The sequence below is a fragment of the Oncorhynchus gorbuscha genome, linkage group LG05 (assembly GCF_021184085.1).
Source record: "Oncorhynchus gorbuscha isolate QuinsamMale2020 ecotype Even-year linkage group LG05, OgorEven_v1.0, whole genome shotgun sequence".
Taxonomy (NCBI): Eukaryota; Metazoa; Chordata; class Actinopteri; order Salmoniformes; family Salmonidae; genus Oncorhynchus; species Oncorhynchus gorbuscha.
Window position 1 is genome coordinate 6,886,516 of NC_060177.1, and position 18,816 is coordinate 6,905,331.

Sequence of the window (18,816 nt, forward strand, 5' to 3'; positions counted from 1 at the left end):
TGTATGGCATTAATATGGACCATCAAACCTTGTGCTGTATGGCATTAATATGGACCATCAAACCTTGTGCTGTATGGCATTAATATGGACCATCAAACCTTGTGCTGTATGGCATTAATATGGACCATCAAACCTTGGTGCTGTATGGCATTAATATGGACCATCAAACCTTGTGTTGTATGGCATTAATATGGACCATCAAACCTTGTGCTGTATGGCATTAATATGGACCATCAAACCTTGTGCTGTATGGCATTAATATGGACCATCAAACCTTGTGCTGTATGGCATTAATATGGACCATCAAACCTTGTGCTGTATGGCATTAATATGGACCATCAAACCTTGTGCTGTATGGCATTAATATGGACCATCAAACCTTGTGCTGTATGGCATTAATATGGACCATCAAACCTTGTGCTGTACGGCATTAATATGGACCATCAAACCTTGTGCTGTATGGCATTAATATGGACCATCAAACCTTGTGCTGTATGGCATTAATATGGACCATCAAACCTTGTGTTGTATGGCATTAATATGGACCATCAAACCTTGTGCTGTATGGCATTAATATGGACCATCAAACCTTGTGCTGTATGGCATTAATATGGACCATCAAACCTTGTGCTGTACGGCATTAATATGGACCATCAAACCTTGTGCTGTATGGCATTAATATGGACCATCAAACCTTGTATGGCATTAATATGGACCATCAAACCTTGTGTTGTATGGCATTAATATGGACCATCAAACCTTGTGCTGTATGGCATTAATATGGACCATCAAACCTTGTGCTGTATGGCATTAATATGGACCATCAAACCTTGTGCTGTATGGCATTAATATGGACCATCAAACCTTGTGCTGTATGGCATTAATATGGACCATCAAACCTTGTGCTGTACGGCATTAATATGGACCATCAAACCTTGTGCTGTATGGCATTAATATGGACCATCAAACCTTGTGCTGTATGGCATTAATATGGACCATCAAACCTTGTGCTGTATGGCATTAATATGGACCATCAAACCTTGTGCTGTATGGCATTAATATGGACCATCAAACCTTGTGCTGTACGGCATTAATATGGACCATCAAACCTTGTGCTGTACGGCATTAATATGGACCATCAAACCTTGTGCTGTATGGCATTAATATGGACCATCAAACCTTGTGCTGTATGGCATTGTATGGACCATCAAACGCTTGTGCTGTGCAGCGTCAACCTCCTCGTCTGTCTGTCTTTACTTTCGGAGAAAAGTGAATTAGGCGTCCGGAGGTCCAAATGTATGACCTCGGTGACCACGCCCCCCTCCCTCACACAGAGCAGGTCGTGGGGGTCATACAGAGAGTATTGTTCAGTCTTCATAACACTATATAGACCATAAGGCCTGGCCAGGCAGGCAGTGAGAGGACATATAGAGTATTGTTCAGTCTTCCATAACACTATATAGACCATAAGGCCTAGCCAGGCAGGCAGTGAGGAGGACATACAGAGTATTGTTCAGTCTTCCATAACACTATAGACCGCCATAAGGCCTAGCCAGGCAGGCAGTGAGGAGGACATATAGAGTATTGTTCGTCTTCCATAACACTATATAGACCATAAGGCCTAGCCAGGCAGGCGGTGAGGGAGGACATAGAGAAGTATTGTTCAGTCTTCCATAACACTATATAGACCATAAAAGGCCCAGCCAGGCAGGCAGTGAGGAGGACATCTCCGACCATGTCACGTTCCCCAGCTATTTTCTCTCATCAATAGATGCCATTTGTTTACAACTTCGTGGTTATTTCACTTCAGCCAACTCTGTGTGTGGGGAGGTAGTTGAAATTCAATCTAACAAGCAGTACAATTTTTACTGTTGCATACTGACACATATTGGGCCTACAGTATTTTAAACGTGTAATGTTTTTAAATAAAATAGCAGAATGGTATTTGAACTCTTTAAAAAATGAACAGGTGGACTGTGTGTGTGTGTGTGTGTGTGTGTGCGTCGCGCGTGCACAGTGCTTGGCAGTACTGTAGTTGTGTAAATGAATACGGTGAACATTACCGTGGTTTGATTGAATATTCCCTGCGTCGTCATTGGACCGTCGTGTTCATTCCGCGTTAATGCATGAGGGCGTGGCTGTTGGGGCTGTAGTGTAGAGCATTCACTCTGACAGTCACGTTAATGCATGTGGACGTGGCTATTGGGAGGGACTCTGTAGTGTAGAAAGCATTCACTCTGACAGTCACGTTAATGCATGAGGACGTGGCTGTTGGGGCTGTAGTGTAAAAGCATTCACTCTGACAGTCACGTTAATGCATGTGGAGCGTGGCTATTTAGGGCTGTAGTGTAGAAAGCATTCACTCTGACAGTCATGTTAATGCATGTGGACGTGGCTGTTGGGGCTGTAGTGTGAAAGCATTCACTCTGACAGTCACGTTAATGCATGTGGACGTGGCTGTTGGGGCTGTAGTGTAGAAAGCATTCACTCTGACAGTCACGTTAATGCATGAGGACGTGGCTGTTGGGGCTGTAGTGTAGAAAGCATTCACTCTGACAGTCACGTTAATGCATGAGGACGTGGCTGTTGGGGCTGTAGTGTGAAAGCATTCACTCTGACAGTCACGTTAATGCATGAGGACGTGGCTGTTGGGGCTGTAGTGTAGAAAGCATTCACTCTGACAGTCACGTTAATGCATGTGGACGTGGCTGTTGGGGCTGTAGTGTAGAAAGCATTCACTCTGACAGTCACGTTAATGCATGTGGACGTGGCTGTTGGGGCTGTAGTGTAGAAAGCATTCACTCTGACAGTCACGTTAATGCATGTGGACGTGGCTGTTGGGGCTGTAGTGTAGAAAGCATTCACTCTGACAGTCACGTTAATGCATGAGGACGTGGCTGTTGGGGCTGTAGTGTAGAAAGCATTCACTCTGACAGTCACGTTAATGCATGAGGACGTGGCTGTTGGGGCTGTAGTGTAGAAAGCATTCACTCTGACAGTCACGTTAATGCATGAGGACGTGGCTGTTGGGGCTGTAGTGTAGAAAGCATTCACTCTGACAGTCACGTTAATGCATGAGGGCGTGGCTGTTGGGGCTGTAGTGTAGAAAGCATTCACTCTGACAGTCACGTTAATGCATGTGGACGTGGCTGTTGGGGCTGTAGTGTAGAAAGCATTCACTCTGACAGTCACGTTAATGCATGTGGACGTGGCTGTTGGGGCTGTAGTGTAGAAAGCATTCACTCTGACAGTCACGTTAATGCATGAGGACGTGGCTGTTGGGGCTGTAGTGTAGAAAGCATTCACTCTGACAGTCACGTTAATGCATGTGGACGTGGCTGTTGGGGCTGTAGTGTAGAAAGCATTCACTCTGACAGTCACGTTAATGCATGTGGACGTGGCTGTTGGGGCTGTAGTGTAGAAAGCATTCACTCTGACAGTCACGTTAATGCATGTGGACGTGGCTGTTGGGGCTGTAGTGTAGAAAGCATTCACTCTGACAGTCACGTTAATGCATGTGGACGTGGCTGTTGGGGCTGTAGTGTAGAAAGCATTCACTCTGACAGTCACGTTAATGCATGAGGACGTGGCTGTTGGGGCTGTAGTGTAGAAAGCATTCACTCTGACAGTCACGTTAATGCATGTGGACGTGGCTGTTGGGGCTGTAGTGTAGAAAGCATTCACTCTGACAGTCACGTTAATGCATGAGGACGTGGCTGTTGGGGCTGTAGTGTAGAAAGCATTCACTCTGACAGTCACGTTAATGCATGTGGACGTGGCTGTTGGGGCTGTAGTGTAGAAAGCATTCACTCTGACAGTCACGTTAATGCATGAGGACGTGGCTGTTGGGGCTGTAGTGTAGAAAGCATTCACTCTGACAGTCACGTTAATGCATGTGGACGTGGCTGTTGGGGCTGTAGTGTAGAAAGCATTCACTCTGACAGTCACGTTAATGCATGATGGACGTGGCTGTTGGGGCTGTAGTGTAGAAAGCATTCACTCTGACAGTCACGTTAATGCATGTGGACGTGGCTGTTGGGGCTGTAGTGTAGAAAGCATTCACTCTGACAGTCACGTTAATGCATGTGGACGTGGCTGTTGGGGCTGTAGTGTAGAAAGCATTCACTCTGACAGTCACGTTAATGCATGTGGACGTGGCTGTTGGGGCTGTAGTGTAGAAAGCATTCACTCTGACAGTCACGTTAATGCATGAGGACGTGGCTGTTGGGGCTGTAGTGTAGAAAGCATTCACTCTGACAGTCACGTTAATGCATGTGGACGTGGCTGTTGGGGCTGTAGTGTAGAAAGCATTCACTCTGACAGTCACGTTAATGCATGTGGACGTGGCTGTTGGGGCTGTAGTGTAGAAAGCATTCACTCTGACAGTCACGTTAATGCATGTGGACGTGGCTGTTGGGGCTGTAGTGTAGAAAGCATTCACTCTGACAGTCACGTTAATGCATGTGGACGTGGCTGTTGGGGCTGTAGTGTAGAAAGCATTCACTCTGACATTCACGTTAATGCATGTGGACGTGGCTGTTGGGGCTGTAGTGTAGAAAGCATTCACTCTGACAGTCACGTTGTTTACTACACGTCCAGGATGGTAAAGCGTCATCGCTCTGTTGGGGCATAAAATCAACAAATGGTGACATGTCATCTAATGTGGTACTGATTTGAAATCTAGCAGGACTTTTCTGCCCACACACAGCTTGATCTGGGCATGGAGTACATCCAACTCACAATGTTGCTACAGACATGTCATTTAATGGGATCGAAATCACGTCACAATGTCATCTTTTATCTAGGATATAGTACAGTATGTTGGGCTGTCCAACCACAGTAGTATGGAGGCCTGTACAACCACAACAGTATGTAGGCCTGTCCAACCACAGCAGGTATAGAGGCAGTATGTAGGCCTGTCCAACCACAGCAGGTGTAGAGGCAGTATGTAGGCCTGTCCAACCACAGCAGGTGTAGAGGCAGTATGTAGGCCTGTCCAACCACAGCAGGTGTAGAGGCAGTATGTAGGCCTGTCCAACCACAGCAGGTATCGAGGCAGCATGTAGGCCTGTCCAACCACAGCAGGTATAGAGGCAGCATGTAGGCCTGTCCAACCATAGCAGGTATCGAGGCAGTATGTAGGCCTGTCCAACCACAGCAGGTATAGAGGCAGTATGTAGGCCTGTCCTGCTACACGAACCACAGCAGGTATCGAGGCAGCATGTAGACATGTCCAACCACAGCAGGTATCGAGGCAGCATGTAGGCCTGTCCAACCACAGCAGGTATAGAGGCAGTATGTAGGCCTGTCCTGCTACACGAACCACAGCAGGTATCGAGGCAGCATGTAGACATGTCCAACCACAGCAGTATGTAGGCCTGTCCAACCAAAACGGCAGGTGTAGAGGCAGTATGTAGGCCTGTCCAACCAAAACGGCAGGTGTAGAGGCAGTATGTAGGCCTGTCCAACCAAAACGGCAGGTGTAGAGGCAGTATGTAGGCCTGTCCAACCACAGCAGGTGTAGAGGCAGTATGTAGGCCTGTCCAACCACAGCAGGATGTAGGCCTGTCCAACCACAGTAGTATGTAGGCCTGTCCAACCACAGCAAGTGTAGAGGCAGTATGTAGGCCTGTCCAACCACAGCAGTATGTAGGCCTGTCCAACCACAGCAGGTGTAGAGGCAGTATGTAGGCCTGTCCAACCACAGCAGGTGTAGAGGCAGTATGTAGGCCTGTCCAACCACAGCAGGATGTAGGCCTGTCCAACCACAGTAGTATGTAGGCCTGTCCAACCACAGCAGGTGTAGAGGCAGTATGTAGGCCTGTCCAACCACAGCAGTATGTAGGCCTGTCCAACCACAGCAGGTGTAGAGGCAGTATGTAGGCCTGTCCAACCACAGCAGGTGTAGAGGCAGTATGTAGGCCTGTCCAACCACAGCAGGATGTAGGCCTGTCCAACCACAGTAGTATGTAGGCCTGTCCAACCACAGCAGGTGTAGAGGCAGTATGTAGGCCTGTCCAACCACAGCAGGTGTAGAGGCAGTATGTAGGCCTGTCCAACCACAGCAGGTGTAGAGGCAGTATGTAGGCCTGTCCAACCACAGCAGGTGTAGAGGCAGTATGTAGGCCTGTCCAACCACAGCAGGTATAGAGGCAGTATGTAGGCCTGTCAACCACAGCAGGTGTAGAGGCAGTATGACCTGTCCAACCACAGCAGTATGTAGAGGCAGTATGTAGGCCTGTCCAACCACAGCAGGTGTAGAGGCAGTATGTAGGCCTGTCCAACCACAGCAGGTGTAGAGGCAGTATGTAGGCCTGTCCAACCACAGCAGGTGTGGAGGCAGCGCGTGTGGAGGCAGCGCGTGTGGAGGCAGCGCGTGTGGAGGCAGCGCGTGTGGAGGCAGCGCGTGTGGAGGCAGCGCGTGTGGAGGCAGCGCGTGTGGAGGCAGCGCGTGTGGAGGCAGCGCGTGTGGAGGCAGCGCGTGTGGAGGCAGCGCGTGTGGAGGCAGCGCGTGTGGAGGCAGCGCGTGTGGAGGCAGCGCGTGTCGAGGCAGCGCGTGTCGAGGCAGCGCGTGTCGAGGCAGCGCGTGTCGAGGCAGCGCGTGTCGAGGCAGCGCGTGTCGAGGCAGCGCGTGTCGAGGCAGCGCGTGTCGAGGCAGCGCGTGTCGAGGCAGCGCGTGTCGAGGCAGCGCGTGTCGAGGCAGTCACAGTTAAAACATCAACACCAGAGGAGTTGATTATCGTGGGATGAGCAGTGGATATACAGTATAAATATACAGTGATAGTATATCGTGGGGATGACCAGTGGATATACAGTATAAATATACAGTGATAGTATATCGTGGGATGACCAGTGGATATACAGTATAAATATACAGTGATAGTATATCGTGATGACCAGTGATATACAGTATACATACAGTGATAGTATATCGTGGGATGACCAGTGGATATACAGTATAAATATACAGTGATAGTATATCGTGGGATGACCAGTGGATATACAGTATAAATATACAGTGATAGTATACGTGGGATGACCAGTGGTCTTCTACAGTATAAATATACAGTGATAGTATATCGTGGATATACAGTATAATGATACAGATAGTATATCGTGGATATACAGTGTAAATATACAGTGATAGTATATCGTGGATATACAGTATAAATATACAGTGATAGTATATCGTGACACCAGTGACCCAAACAATCGCGGCTGCTTCACTGGGCACACCAAGCAGCCAAATCTCTGGACATGGAATAGACATACCTAGATCCTGGGCTCAATGTTAACAGGCAACCATCTACTACTGGGCAGTACGATGGAGGCCTGACCTGGTACTGGCCGTACGTAGGAGGCCTGACCTGGTACTGGGCCGCACGTAGGGGAGGCCTGACCTGGCACTGGGCCGCACGTAGGGAGGCCTGACCTGGTACTGGGCCGTACGTGGGGAGGCCTGACCCGGTACTGGCCGCACGGGGAGGCCTGACCTGGTACTGGGCCGCACGCGTGGAGGCCTGGACTCTGGTACTGGGTCAACACGTGAGGCCTGGACCTTGGTACTGGGCCGCACGTGGAGGCCTGACCTGGTACTGGGCCGCACGTGGGGAGGCCTGACCTGGTACTGGGCCCGTACGTGGGGAGGCCTGACCTGGTACTGGGCCCGTACGTGGGGAGGCCTGACCTGGTACTGGGCCGTACGTGGGGAGGCCTGACCTGGTACTGGGCCGTGCGTGGGGAGGCCTGACCTGGTACTGGGTCAGTGGCGTGGGGGAGGCTCTGACCTGGTACTGGGCCGTGCGTGGGGAGGCCTGACCTGGTACTGGGCCGGCATGGGGAGGCCGTGCGTGGGGAGGCCTGACCTGGTACTGGGCCGTGCGTGGGGAGGCCTGACCTGGTACTGGGCCGTGCGTGGGAGGCCTGACCTGGTACTGGGCCGTGCGTGGGGAGGCCTGACCTGGTACTGGGCCGTGCGTGGGGAGGCCTGACCTGGTACTGGGCCGTGCGTGGGGAGGCCTGACCTGGTACTGGGCCGTGCGTGGGGAGGCCTGACCTGGTACTGGGCCGTGCGTGGGGAGGCCTGACCTGGTACTGGGCCGTGCGTGGGGAGGCCTGACCTGGTACTGGGCCGTGCGTGGGGAGGCCTGACCTGGTACTGGGCCGTGCGTGGGGAGGCCTGACCTGGTACTGGGCCGTGCGTGGGGAGGCCTGACCTGGTACTGGGCCGTGCGTGGGGAGGCCTGACCTGGTACTGGGCCGTGCGTGGGAGGCCTGACCTGGTACTGGGCCGTGCGTGGGAGGCCTGACCTGGTACTGGGCCGTGCGTGGGGAGGCCTGACCTGGTACTGGGCCGTGCGCGGGGGAGGTCTGACCTGGTACTGGGCCGTGCGTGGGGAGGCCTGACCTGGTACTGCTGGGCCGCATGGGGAGGCCTGACCTGGTACTGGGCCGTGCGTGGGGAGGCCTGACCTGGTACTGGGCCGTGCGTGGGAGGCCTGACCTGGTACTGGCCGTGCATGGGGAGGCTTCTGACCTGGTACTGGGTCATGCGAGGCCTGACCTGGTACTGGGCCGTGCGTGGGGAGGCCTGACCTGGTACTGGGTCGTGCGCGGGGGAGGCCTGGACCTGGTACTGGCCGTGGTGGGGAGGCCCTGACCTGGTACTGGGCATGCGTGGGGAGGCCTGACCTGGTACTGGGCCGTGCGTGGGGAGGCCTGACCCTGGTGCTGGGCCGTGCGGGGGGAGGCCTGACCTGGTACTGGGCCGTGCGTGGGGAGGCCTGACCTGGTACTGGGTCACATGGGGAGGCTGACCTGGTACTGGGCCGTGTGCGGGGAGGCCTGACTGGTACTGGGCCGTGCGTGGGAGGCCTGACCTGGTACTGGGTCACAGCCGTGGGGAGGCCTGGACCTGGTACTGGGCTGCGTGGAGGCCTGACCTGGTACTAGGCCGTGCGTGGGGAGGCCTGACCTGGTACTGGGCCGTGCGTGGGGAGGCTCGACCTGGTACCGTCGTGCGTGGGGAGGCCTGACCTGGTACTGGGCCGTGCGTGGGAGGCCTGGACCTGCACTGGCCGTGCGTGGGGAGGCCTGGATCTGGGTACTGGGCCGTGCGTGGGGAGGCCTGACCTGGTACTGGGCCGTGCGTGGGGAGGCCTGGACCTGGTACTGGGCCGTGCGTGGGGAGGCCTGACCTGGTACTGGGCCGTGCGTGGGGAGGCCTGACCTGGTACTGGGTCGCATGGTGGAGGCCTGACCTGGTACTGGGCCGCATGTGGGGGAGGCCTGACCTGGTACTGGTCATGGGGAGGCCTGACCTGGTACTGGGTCATGAGCGTGGGGAGGCTCATGACCTGGTACTGGGTCGGCGTGGGGAGGCCTGACCTGGTACTGGGTCAGTATGGGGAGGTCGACCTGGCACTGGTCATGGGGGAGGTCTGGACTCTGGTACTGGGTCAAGGTGGGGAGGCTTCAACTGGTACTGGGCCATGCAGAGGCCTGACCTGCACTGGGCCGTGCGTGGGGAGGCGTCTGACCAGGCCTGGTCGTATGTGGAGGCCTGACCTCTGTGGCTGGGCCATGGGGGAGGCTGACTCCACTGTAGATAGGGGAGGTTTGACCAACAGCTGTGGCTAAGAAAATTGAGACAAACCACAACAGCAGGCGTACAGACAGTTTTAACACCAGAGAATAATGGCATTGATTCATATTTAATTATTTTATTGAACCTTAATTGAACTAGGCAAGTCAGGTAAGAACAAATTCTTATTTACAATGACGGCCTACATCGGCCAAACCCGGACGTCACTGGGCCATTTCAAGCGGTCCCATGTGCTCTGCACATGAACATGAACACAGCAGTTGGAACGTAGCGAATGGCATCAACCATATGGAAACCATGGAAACCATGTGTTCTGATGTGTTTGATACCATTCCACCTATTCTGCTCCAGTCATTACCACGAGCCTGTCCTCCCTGATTAAGGTGCCACCAACCCTCCTGTGGGACACAGTGTGCTACTTTATACATCTTCTTTGTGATCGTTCGGAGGACCTGAAGTGCACCATGTCCCAGGCACAACTCTCCCTGCCTGCCTCTCTAGATCCTCCTACCCAGGCCTGGGTCCTGTTCATTAGTGCGCACCGTAGCTAAACGCTTTGCAACTGAACGAAAAATTAAGTGTTTAATTGGAAAACCCTGCAGTAGTTTGTCCTTCCCTGATTCAGTCTGTTGTCTTATGCTTGGTGACTAGTGAAGAAGACTCCAGGTCATCAGACCAGACAGAGAACCACCCAGTCAGACCAGATGGCATAATCACCCAATGACAGCAGAACCACCCTGTGTCAGACAGGAAGAGAACCAACTGCCCAGACAGCAGAACCACCCAGTCAGACGGCAGAACCACCCCAGTCAGACAGCAGAACCACCCCAGTCAGACAGCAGAACCACCCCAGTCAGACAGCAGAACCACCCCAGTCAGACAGCAGAACCACCCCAGTCAGACAGCAGAACCACCCCAGTCAGACGAGACTGCAGAACCACCCCAGTCAGACGGCAGAACCACCCCAGTCAGACGAGACTGCAGAACCACCCCAGTCAGACGAGACTGCAGAACCACCCCAGTCAGACAGCAGAACCACCCCAGTCAGACAGCAGAACCACCCCAGTCAGACGAGACGGCAGAACCACCCCAGTCAGACGAGACGTGCAGAACCACCCCAGTCAGACCAGACGGCAGAACCACCCCAGTCAGACCAGACGGCAGAACCACCCCAGTCAGACCAGACGGCAGAACCACCCAGTCAGACCAGACGGCAGAACCACCCCAGTCAGACCAGACGGCAGAACCACCCCAGTCAGACCAGACTGCAGAACCACCCCAGTCAGACCAGACTGCAGAACCACCCCAGTCAGACAGCAGAACCACCCAGTCAGACAGCAGAACCACCCTAGTCAGACCAGACTGCAGAACCACCCCCAGTCAGACCAGACGGCAGAACCACCCCAGTCAGACCAGACTGTAGAATCTCACCCCAGTCAGACCGGACGGCAGAACCACTCCCAGTCAGACCGGACGGCAGAACCACCCCAGTCAGACCGACGGCAGAACCACCCCAGTCAGACCAGACGGCAGAACCAGTTCCCCAGCCAGACCAGACGGCAGAACCACCCCAGTCAGACGGGGCAGAAACTACCCCAGTCAGACCAGGACGGGCAGAACCACCCCCAGTCAGAACAGACGAACCACCCCAGTCAGACGGCAGAACCACCCCAGTCAGACCAGACGGCAGAACCACCCCAGCTTCAGACGGCAGAACCACCCCGCCTAGTCAGACCAGAGTGCAGAACCACCCCAGTCAGACCAGACGGCAGAACCACCCAGTCAGACCAGACGGCAGAACCACCCCAGTCAGACCAGACGGCAGAACCACCCCAGTCAGACGGCAGAACCACCCCAGTCAGACGGCAGAACCACCCCAGTCAGACGGCAGAACCACCCCAGTCAGACCAGACGGCAGAACCACCCCAGTCAGACCAGACGGCAGAACCACCCCAGTCAGACCAGACGGCAGAACCACCCCAGTCAGACCAGACTGCAGAACCACCCCAGTCAGACCAGACGGCAGAACCACCCCAGTCAGACCAGACGGCAGAACCACCCCAGTCAGACCAGACGGCAGAACCACCCCAGTCAGACCAGACTGCAGAACCACCCCAGTCAGACCAGGCGGCAGAACCACCCCAGTCAGACCAGGCGGCAGAACCACCCCAGTCAGACCAGGCAGCAGAACCACCCCAGTCAGACCAGACGGCAGAACCACCCCAGTCAGACCAGACTGCAGAACCACCCCAGTCAGACCAGACGGCAGAACCACCCCAGTCAGACGGCAGAACCACCCCAGTCAGACCAGACGGCAGAACCACCCCAGTCAGACCAGACGGCAGAACCACCCCAGTCAGACCAGACGGCAGAACCACCCCAGTCAGACCAGACTGCAGAACCACCCCAGTCACATCCAGGCTTATTCTTGCATTATGCAGCCGTTATAATATTAAAGGGATTTTTGCAGTTTTAATCTGACTCTGGGTAAGTAGAAAGGGGGATTAAGTCATGGATACTCATGAAAGTTGAAGGTAGTTTCTGGAGCCATTGCTAACTAGTGTTAGCACAATGACTGGAAGTCTACAGGAACAGCTAGCATGCTAGCTTTTAAAAAATGTTTATTGCCAAAAATGTCGTACTATCCCTTTAACTGTGGGGCTTCCCCTGTACACTTCTGACTGCTTCTAGGAACTTTGTGTTTTAAAGAAGCAGGGTGCACGGGGCTCACAGGCGACAAAACACCGTGCACTAAGCGTGATCATGTAGTTAACAATGAATGTATTGATCTGTACACTATCAAGTGCCTTTAGCCTAAGGTAGGACTCGTCCCAACATGAAAGGCTTGTAGGTTTTCTGTAGGCACAGAGCACAGTCATGAGTCGGGTCTGGAGTATTTTCTGCAGGTCTCACATGGTCAGGAGGGAGAAACTCCAGGGCCCTGTAGACATTGTGACTTGTGAGCAGCTGACAGAGAAACTCCAGGGCCCTGTAGACATTGTGACTTGTGAGCAGCTGACAGAGAAACTCCAGGGCCCTGTAGACATTGTGACTTGTGAGCAGCTGACAGAGAAACTTGTTAGGCTATGTTGGGGCCTAGGAGCGTAAACTCTTCCTCAGTCATGGGTTCAGTCCTACATGGCACCCTATGTAGTGCACTACGTTTGACCAGAGCACTATGGGGCCTTGTCAAAAGTAGTGCACTCAATAGGGAATAGGGTGCCTGTTGGGACACGGATATAGTTTGAAGCGCTGAGGTAAAAGCAGTATAGATCTGAATCGTTTTGTGGTTCTCAGTACGTGCCAGGCATCTCCCTTTTCCCTTTAAGGCCCACTCCTGAATTTAAAACCAACCAACAGCCTTGAAACAGCAGCCCTGCCCTTGGCTAGCTGTAAAGAGCTGGGAGTGATGATCAGCGATTAAGGTCTATATTCTGTCCAGTTGCACGGGTGTTGGTCTCTCGCTCTCTCTTTCCTTGAACCTGTTCTATCAGGGCTCAAAACTGTGTCAAAACACTTGCATTTGCAACCCCATGACTTGACAGTGCAACACCAATTTTAAAATGTTTTGTTGCTTTCCCAGTGCATTCGGAAATTATTCAAAAACTTTTTTAAAACTTTTTCCGTATCTTGTTATATTACATCCTTATTCTAAACTGGATTAAACAATAAAACAAGCTTCTCATTAATCTCCACTCCTGGAATAACAAAGTCAAACAAATAAAATACAAATATTTGTGCAAATGTATAAAAAAACAATAGAAAATAGAAATACCTTAAGTTTAGTCACATTGTTTCTGCAACCTTTATCAGAACCCACAGTTCTTACCTTTCTAACAGTACTACGCATGTGTTTGTAGGACCTAGTTTTGAAACTGAATTGTACTTTGTGGGTAATATACAATCTTATATTATTTAAAAAATGGCACCAGAGAGAGGTCAGAGCAGTACACCGTCCAATTATTATTATTTTTTGTTCCCAGATGTAGTCTCCTGATGTGGTTTAAGCATGGTTGTGGACTTTGAAAAACTAGAAAGATGGATGTTCTATAAAAAAAATGTTTTTGTAAAAGCTGAAACTAGAAATAGGGCACTACTCATTAATAACAGATTTTACAAGGCCCCTACTCCTTTAGTAACAGATTTTATAGGACCCTACTCCTTTAGTGACTGATTTATAGAACCTCGTGACTGATTTTATAGGGCCTTTTAGTGACTGGTTTTATAGGGCCCTCTCCTTTAGTGACTGATTATATAGGGCCCTACTCCTTTAGTAACAGATTTTATAGAGCCTTCTCCTTTAGTGACAGATTTTATAGGGCCTTACTCCTTTAGTGACTGATTTTGTAGGGCCCTACACCTTTAGTGACTGATTTTATAGGGCCCTACACCTTTAGTGACTGATTTTATAGGGCCCTACACTTTAGTGACTGATTTTACAGGGCCCTACACCTTTGTGACTGATTTTTATAGGAATTTACTCCTTTGGCTGACAGATTCTATAGGGTCCTACACCTTTAGTGACAGATTTTTATAGGGTCCTACACCTTTAGTGACAGATTTTATAGGGCCCTCCTTTAAAAGTGACTGTTTTTATAGGGCCCTACTTCTTTAGTAACAATTTTATTAGGGTCCTACTCCTTTAGTGACAGATTTTTATAGGGCCCTACACATTTAGTGACAGATTTTATAGGGCCCTACTCCTTTAGTAACAGATTTTATAGGACCCTACTCCTTTAGTGACTGATTTTATAGGGCCCTACTCCTTTAGTGACTGGTTTTATAGGGCCCTACTCCTTTAGTGACTGATTATATAGGGCCCTACTCCTTTAGTAACAGATTTTATAGGGCCCTACTCCTTTAGTGACAAATTTATAGGGGCCTTGCTCCTTTAGTGACTGATTTTGTAGGGCCCTACACCTTTAGTGACTGATTTTATAGGCCCTACACCTTTAGTGACTGATTTTTATAGGGCCCTACTGATTTATAGGATTTCCTTTAGTGACTGATTTTATGGGGCCCTACTCCTTTATAACAGATTCTATAGGCCCTACACCTTTAGTGACAGATTTTATAGGGCCCTACTCCTTTAGTGACTGTTTTTATAGGGCCCTACTCTTTAGTAACATATTTTATAGGCTAACAGATTTTATAGGGCTATTTAGTGACAGATTTTATAGGGCCCTACTCCTTTAGTGACTGTTTTATGGGCCCTACTCCTTTAGTAACAGATTTTATAGGGTCCCACTCCTTTAGTGACAGATTTTATAGTGCCCTACACCTTTAGTGACAGATTTTATAGGGCCCTACACCTTTAGTGACTGATTTTATAGGGCCCTACACCTTTAGTGACTGTTCATGTACCTGAATGTCAAAGCCCTGTAAAGGAATGAAAAGATGGCTAGTCATTTATTAGCCTGGTTCTGGATGGAATGCAGGCACGTTATGAGACACAAGGTCATTATTGGTGTGACCAAATCATACTGGTGTCATCAACTGAAAGAGTTGGTCTAGTCTAGAGACCTGACTAGAGTTCACATCTTCATAGTCAGTCTTGAAGTCTACGATAGACCTCCTCTATAGTCCATAGATCATAGCTGTAACTGTCAATAGTAAAACTAAGATTAAAACGATGTTTGATTGAACCTGAATACAGAAACTGAATGGGGAAGTCTCTTCCATACAGGGTAGACTCCTCCTCCTCACTACGGTAGACTCCTCCTCCTCACTACGGTAGACTCCTCCTCCTCACTACGGTAGACTCCTCCTCCTCACTACGGTAGACTCCTCCTCCTCACTACGGAGACTCCTCCTACTCACCACAGTGGGCCTCCTCCTCCCCGGTGGGCTCCTCCTCCTCCTCTGATTGGGCATCCTCTCCTCACTACGGTGAGCTCCTCCTCTCACTACGGTGGGCTCCTCCTCCCCTCCCCTACGACTCCTCCTCCTCTCTGGTAGACTCCTCCTCCTCACTACGGTAGACTCCTCCTCCTCCTCGTGAACTCCTCCTCCTCGCTCGGTGGAGCTCCTCACTCCTCCTCACTACGGTGGACTCTCATGAACTCCTCCTCCTCACTACGGTAGACTCCTCCTCCTCCTCATCCTCCCTCCTCACCACGGTAGACTCCTCCTCCTCCTCACCCGGTGAACTCTCCTCCTCCTCACCCACGGTAGACTCTCCTCCTCCTCACCACGGTAGACTCCTCCTCCTCACTCACAGTAGACTCCTCCTCCTCACTACGGTAGACTCCTCCTCCTCCTACGGTAGACTCCTCCTCCCCTCGGTAAACTCCTCTATCACTACGGTAGACTCCTCCTCCTCACTCTATAGAGAGACAGCATGTCAACCTGTAGGCCCTGCATGACCCCAATACATTGTGAACGACAACATGTACCGTGGCGTGTTGCATATGCAGCCACGGAGTGGGGCCCCCATAAGGCTGTTCTCTGTGCTTTTGATTAATGGCGACAACATGTAGTGGGGGGTTAGTTAGTACCGTGGCGTGTTACTATGCAGCCACGGGTACCGTGTGGGTGTTGCATATGCAGCCACGGGTGAAGTGGCCCCCATAGGCTGTTCTCTGTGCTTTTGATTAATGAACAACAACCTTGACTAGTTCATAAAAGGTGTCAAACTGACTGAATAAAAGTCCATGTCGTATAGCCTTGCCGTTCATAAATCACCACGTAGTTACATGTCCATGGTATTGCATCCGGACAATTAAATTAAAGATCTCCATGTTGTATTTTGACATACAGTCCATCAGAACATCCCCCAGACGGGGACGTTGAATAGAGTGACACGTCAGTAGCCGACCGAATCGCATCGGTAAGAGAGCTGTTCATTCGGCTCCCTCATTTTGCGGTAGTCGTTTTTGAGGGTTGATTTTTTTCATCTGCAGATCAATGATGAAAGCATTTTGATGAAGAAGGTGAATCCTTCTCGCTGCAGTAGGCAGACTAGTGGGCGAGCCTCACTCTGGTCCAAAAAATATGATCAAGAAAAACACATTTGAAATGTACTGATATGGTATCGACAAGGTATGGATTTATAGGTCTGTTGATTTAAATCAAAGTGTCCCACAATGGAGTCGTCAACTGCTGCGTTATGTCGTAAAAGACCATGTTTAACACCTGCTTCAATCGTACCTGTATTACTGAGAAAGGGCCCATGTTTAAACACCTGCTTCAATCATGCCTGTATTACTGAGAAAGGGCCCATGTTTAAACACCTGCTTCAATCGTACCTCTATTACTGAGGAAAGGGCCCATGTTTAAACACCTGCTTCAATCGTACCTCTATTACTGAGGAAAGGGCCCATGTTTAAACACCTGCTTCAATCGTACCTCTATTACTGAGGAAAGGGCCCATGTTTAAACACCTGCTTCAATCGTACCTCTATTACTGAGGAAAGGGCCCATGTTTAAACACCTGCTTCAATCGTACCTCTATTACTGAGGAAAGGGCCCATGTTTAAACACCTGCTTCAATCGTACCTCTATTACTGAGGAAAGGGCCCATGTTTAAACACCTGCTTCAATCGTACCTGTATTACTGAGGAAAGGGACCATGTTTAAACACCTGCTTCAATCGTACCTGTATTACTGAGGAAAGGGACCATGTTTAAACACCTGCTTCAATCGTACCTGTATTACTGAGGAAAGGGCCCATGTTTAAACACCTGCTTCAATCGTACCTCTATTACTGAGGAAAGGGCCTCGTAAAAGGAAGCTTGAAGCCTGTGGAAGTCAGCTGACTCTTACAGGATTCTTTTAAAGGTCCATGCTGTCAAATGTTTGTCGTTCCTCCTGTGTTTTATATATTATACAACAGCTGATGAAACTAACACTGTAAACACACCAAAACATGGATCAGTGTTATTTCCAGATAATGTACTTCATCTCTACTTTTTCTATTTGCCTGCCAAGCCTATGTGCTTGTGGAAAACACTGATTAGTAATATAATATAATAATAATATAATAATAATAATAAATATATGCCATTTAGCAGACGCTTTTATCCAAAGCGACTTACAGTCATGTGTGCATACATTCTACGTATTAGTGACGGTCTATTTCAGAGACGTTAGCAGAGCTGTCAAGATGTCAGAGTTGGTTTGAAGTCTCTCCTCTGGCACGACAACCACTATCTTATTACACTATGACCATACCAAGAACACCCAAGAACACTGGCTCATCAATTACACAAGGAGTGTGTGTGTGTGTGTGTGTGTGTGTGTGTGTGTGTGTGTGTGTGTGTGTGTGTGTGTGTGTGTGTGTGTGTGTGTGTGTGTGTGTGTGTGTGTGTGTGTGTGTGTGTGTGTGTGTGTGTGTGGGATTTATAAAATAAAAAAACACACACAGCTAGCTCCAACGGGCTACAAATCTGTTAAACCGTCTTCTCATTAGGGCTCGGAATGACCATGGACCTCACAAACCCAGCTGTACTGTGCTGGCCCGGTTCTTCTCACCAAACCCAGCTGTGCTGGCCTGGTACTTCTCACCAAACCCAGCTGTACTGTGCTGGCCCGGTTCTTCTCACCAAACCCAGCTGTACTGTGCTGGCCCGGTACTTCTCACCAAACCCAGCTGTACTGTGCTGGCCCGGTTCTTCTCACCAAACCCAGCTGTACTGTGCTGGCCCGGTTCTTCTCACCAAACCCAGCTGTACTGTGCTGGCCCGGTTCTTCTCACCAAACCCAGCTGTACTGTGCTGGCCCGGTACTTCTCACCAAACCCAGCTGTACTGTGCTGGCCCGGTGCTTCTCACCAAACCCAGCTGTACTGTGCTGGCCCGGTACTTCTCACCAAACCCAGCTGTACTGTGCTGGCCGGTACTTCTCACCAAACCCAGCTGTACTGTGCTGGCCCGGTACTTCTCACCAAACCCAGCTGTACTGTGCTGGCCCGGTACTTCTCACCAAACCCAGCTGTACTGTGCTGGCCCGGTTCTTCTCACCAAACCCAGCTGTACTGTGCTGGCCCGGTTCTTCTCACCAAACCCAGCTGTACTGTGCTGGCCCGGTACTTCTCACCAAACCCAGCTGTACTGTGCTGGCCCGGTACTTCTCACCAAACCCAGCTGTACTGTGCTGGCCCGGTTCTTCTCACCAAACCCAGCTGTACTGTGCTGGCCCGGTTCTTCTCACCAAACCCAGCTGTACTGTGCTGGCCCGGTTCTTCTCACCAAACCCAGCTGTACTGTGCTGGC

General features: G+C 50.8%; 1 protein-coding gene across 1 annotated transcript in view; it reads right to left on the reverse strand.

Moving 5' to 3' along the window:
• Positions 1-9,427: 9,427 nt before the first annotated feature.
• The window catches only part of LOC124035391 (high affinity cAMP-specific and IBMX-insensitive 3',5'-cyclic phosphodiesterase 8A-like), a 118,013-nt gene continuing 108,624 nt past the window's right edge, over positions 9,428-18,816 (reverse strand). Inside the window, exon 4 of the mRNA XM_046348846.1 lies at positions 9,428-9,635. Within this exon, the coding sequence (XP_046204802.1) occupies positions 9,428-9,635 (208 nt within the window). The remainder of the gene's footprint in view (positions 9,636-18,816) is intronic.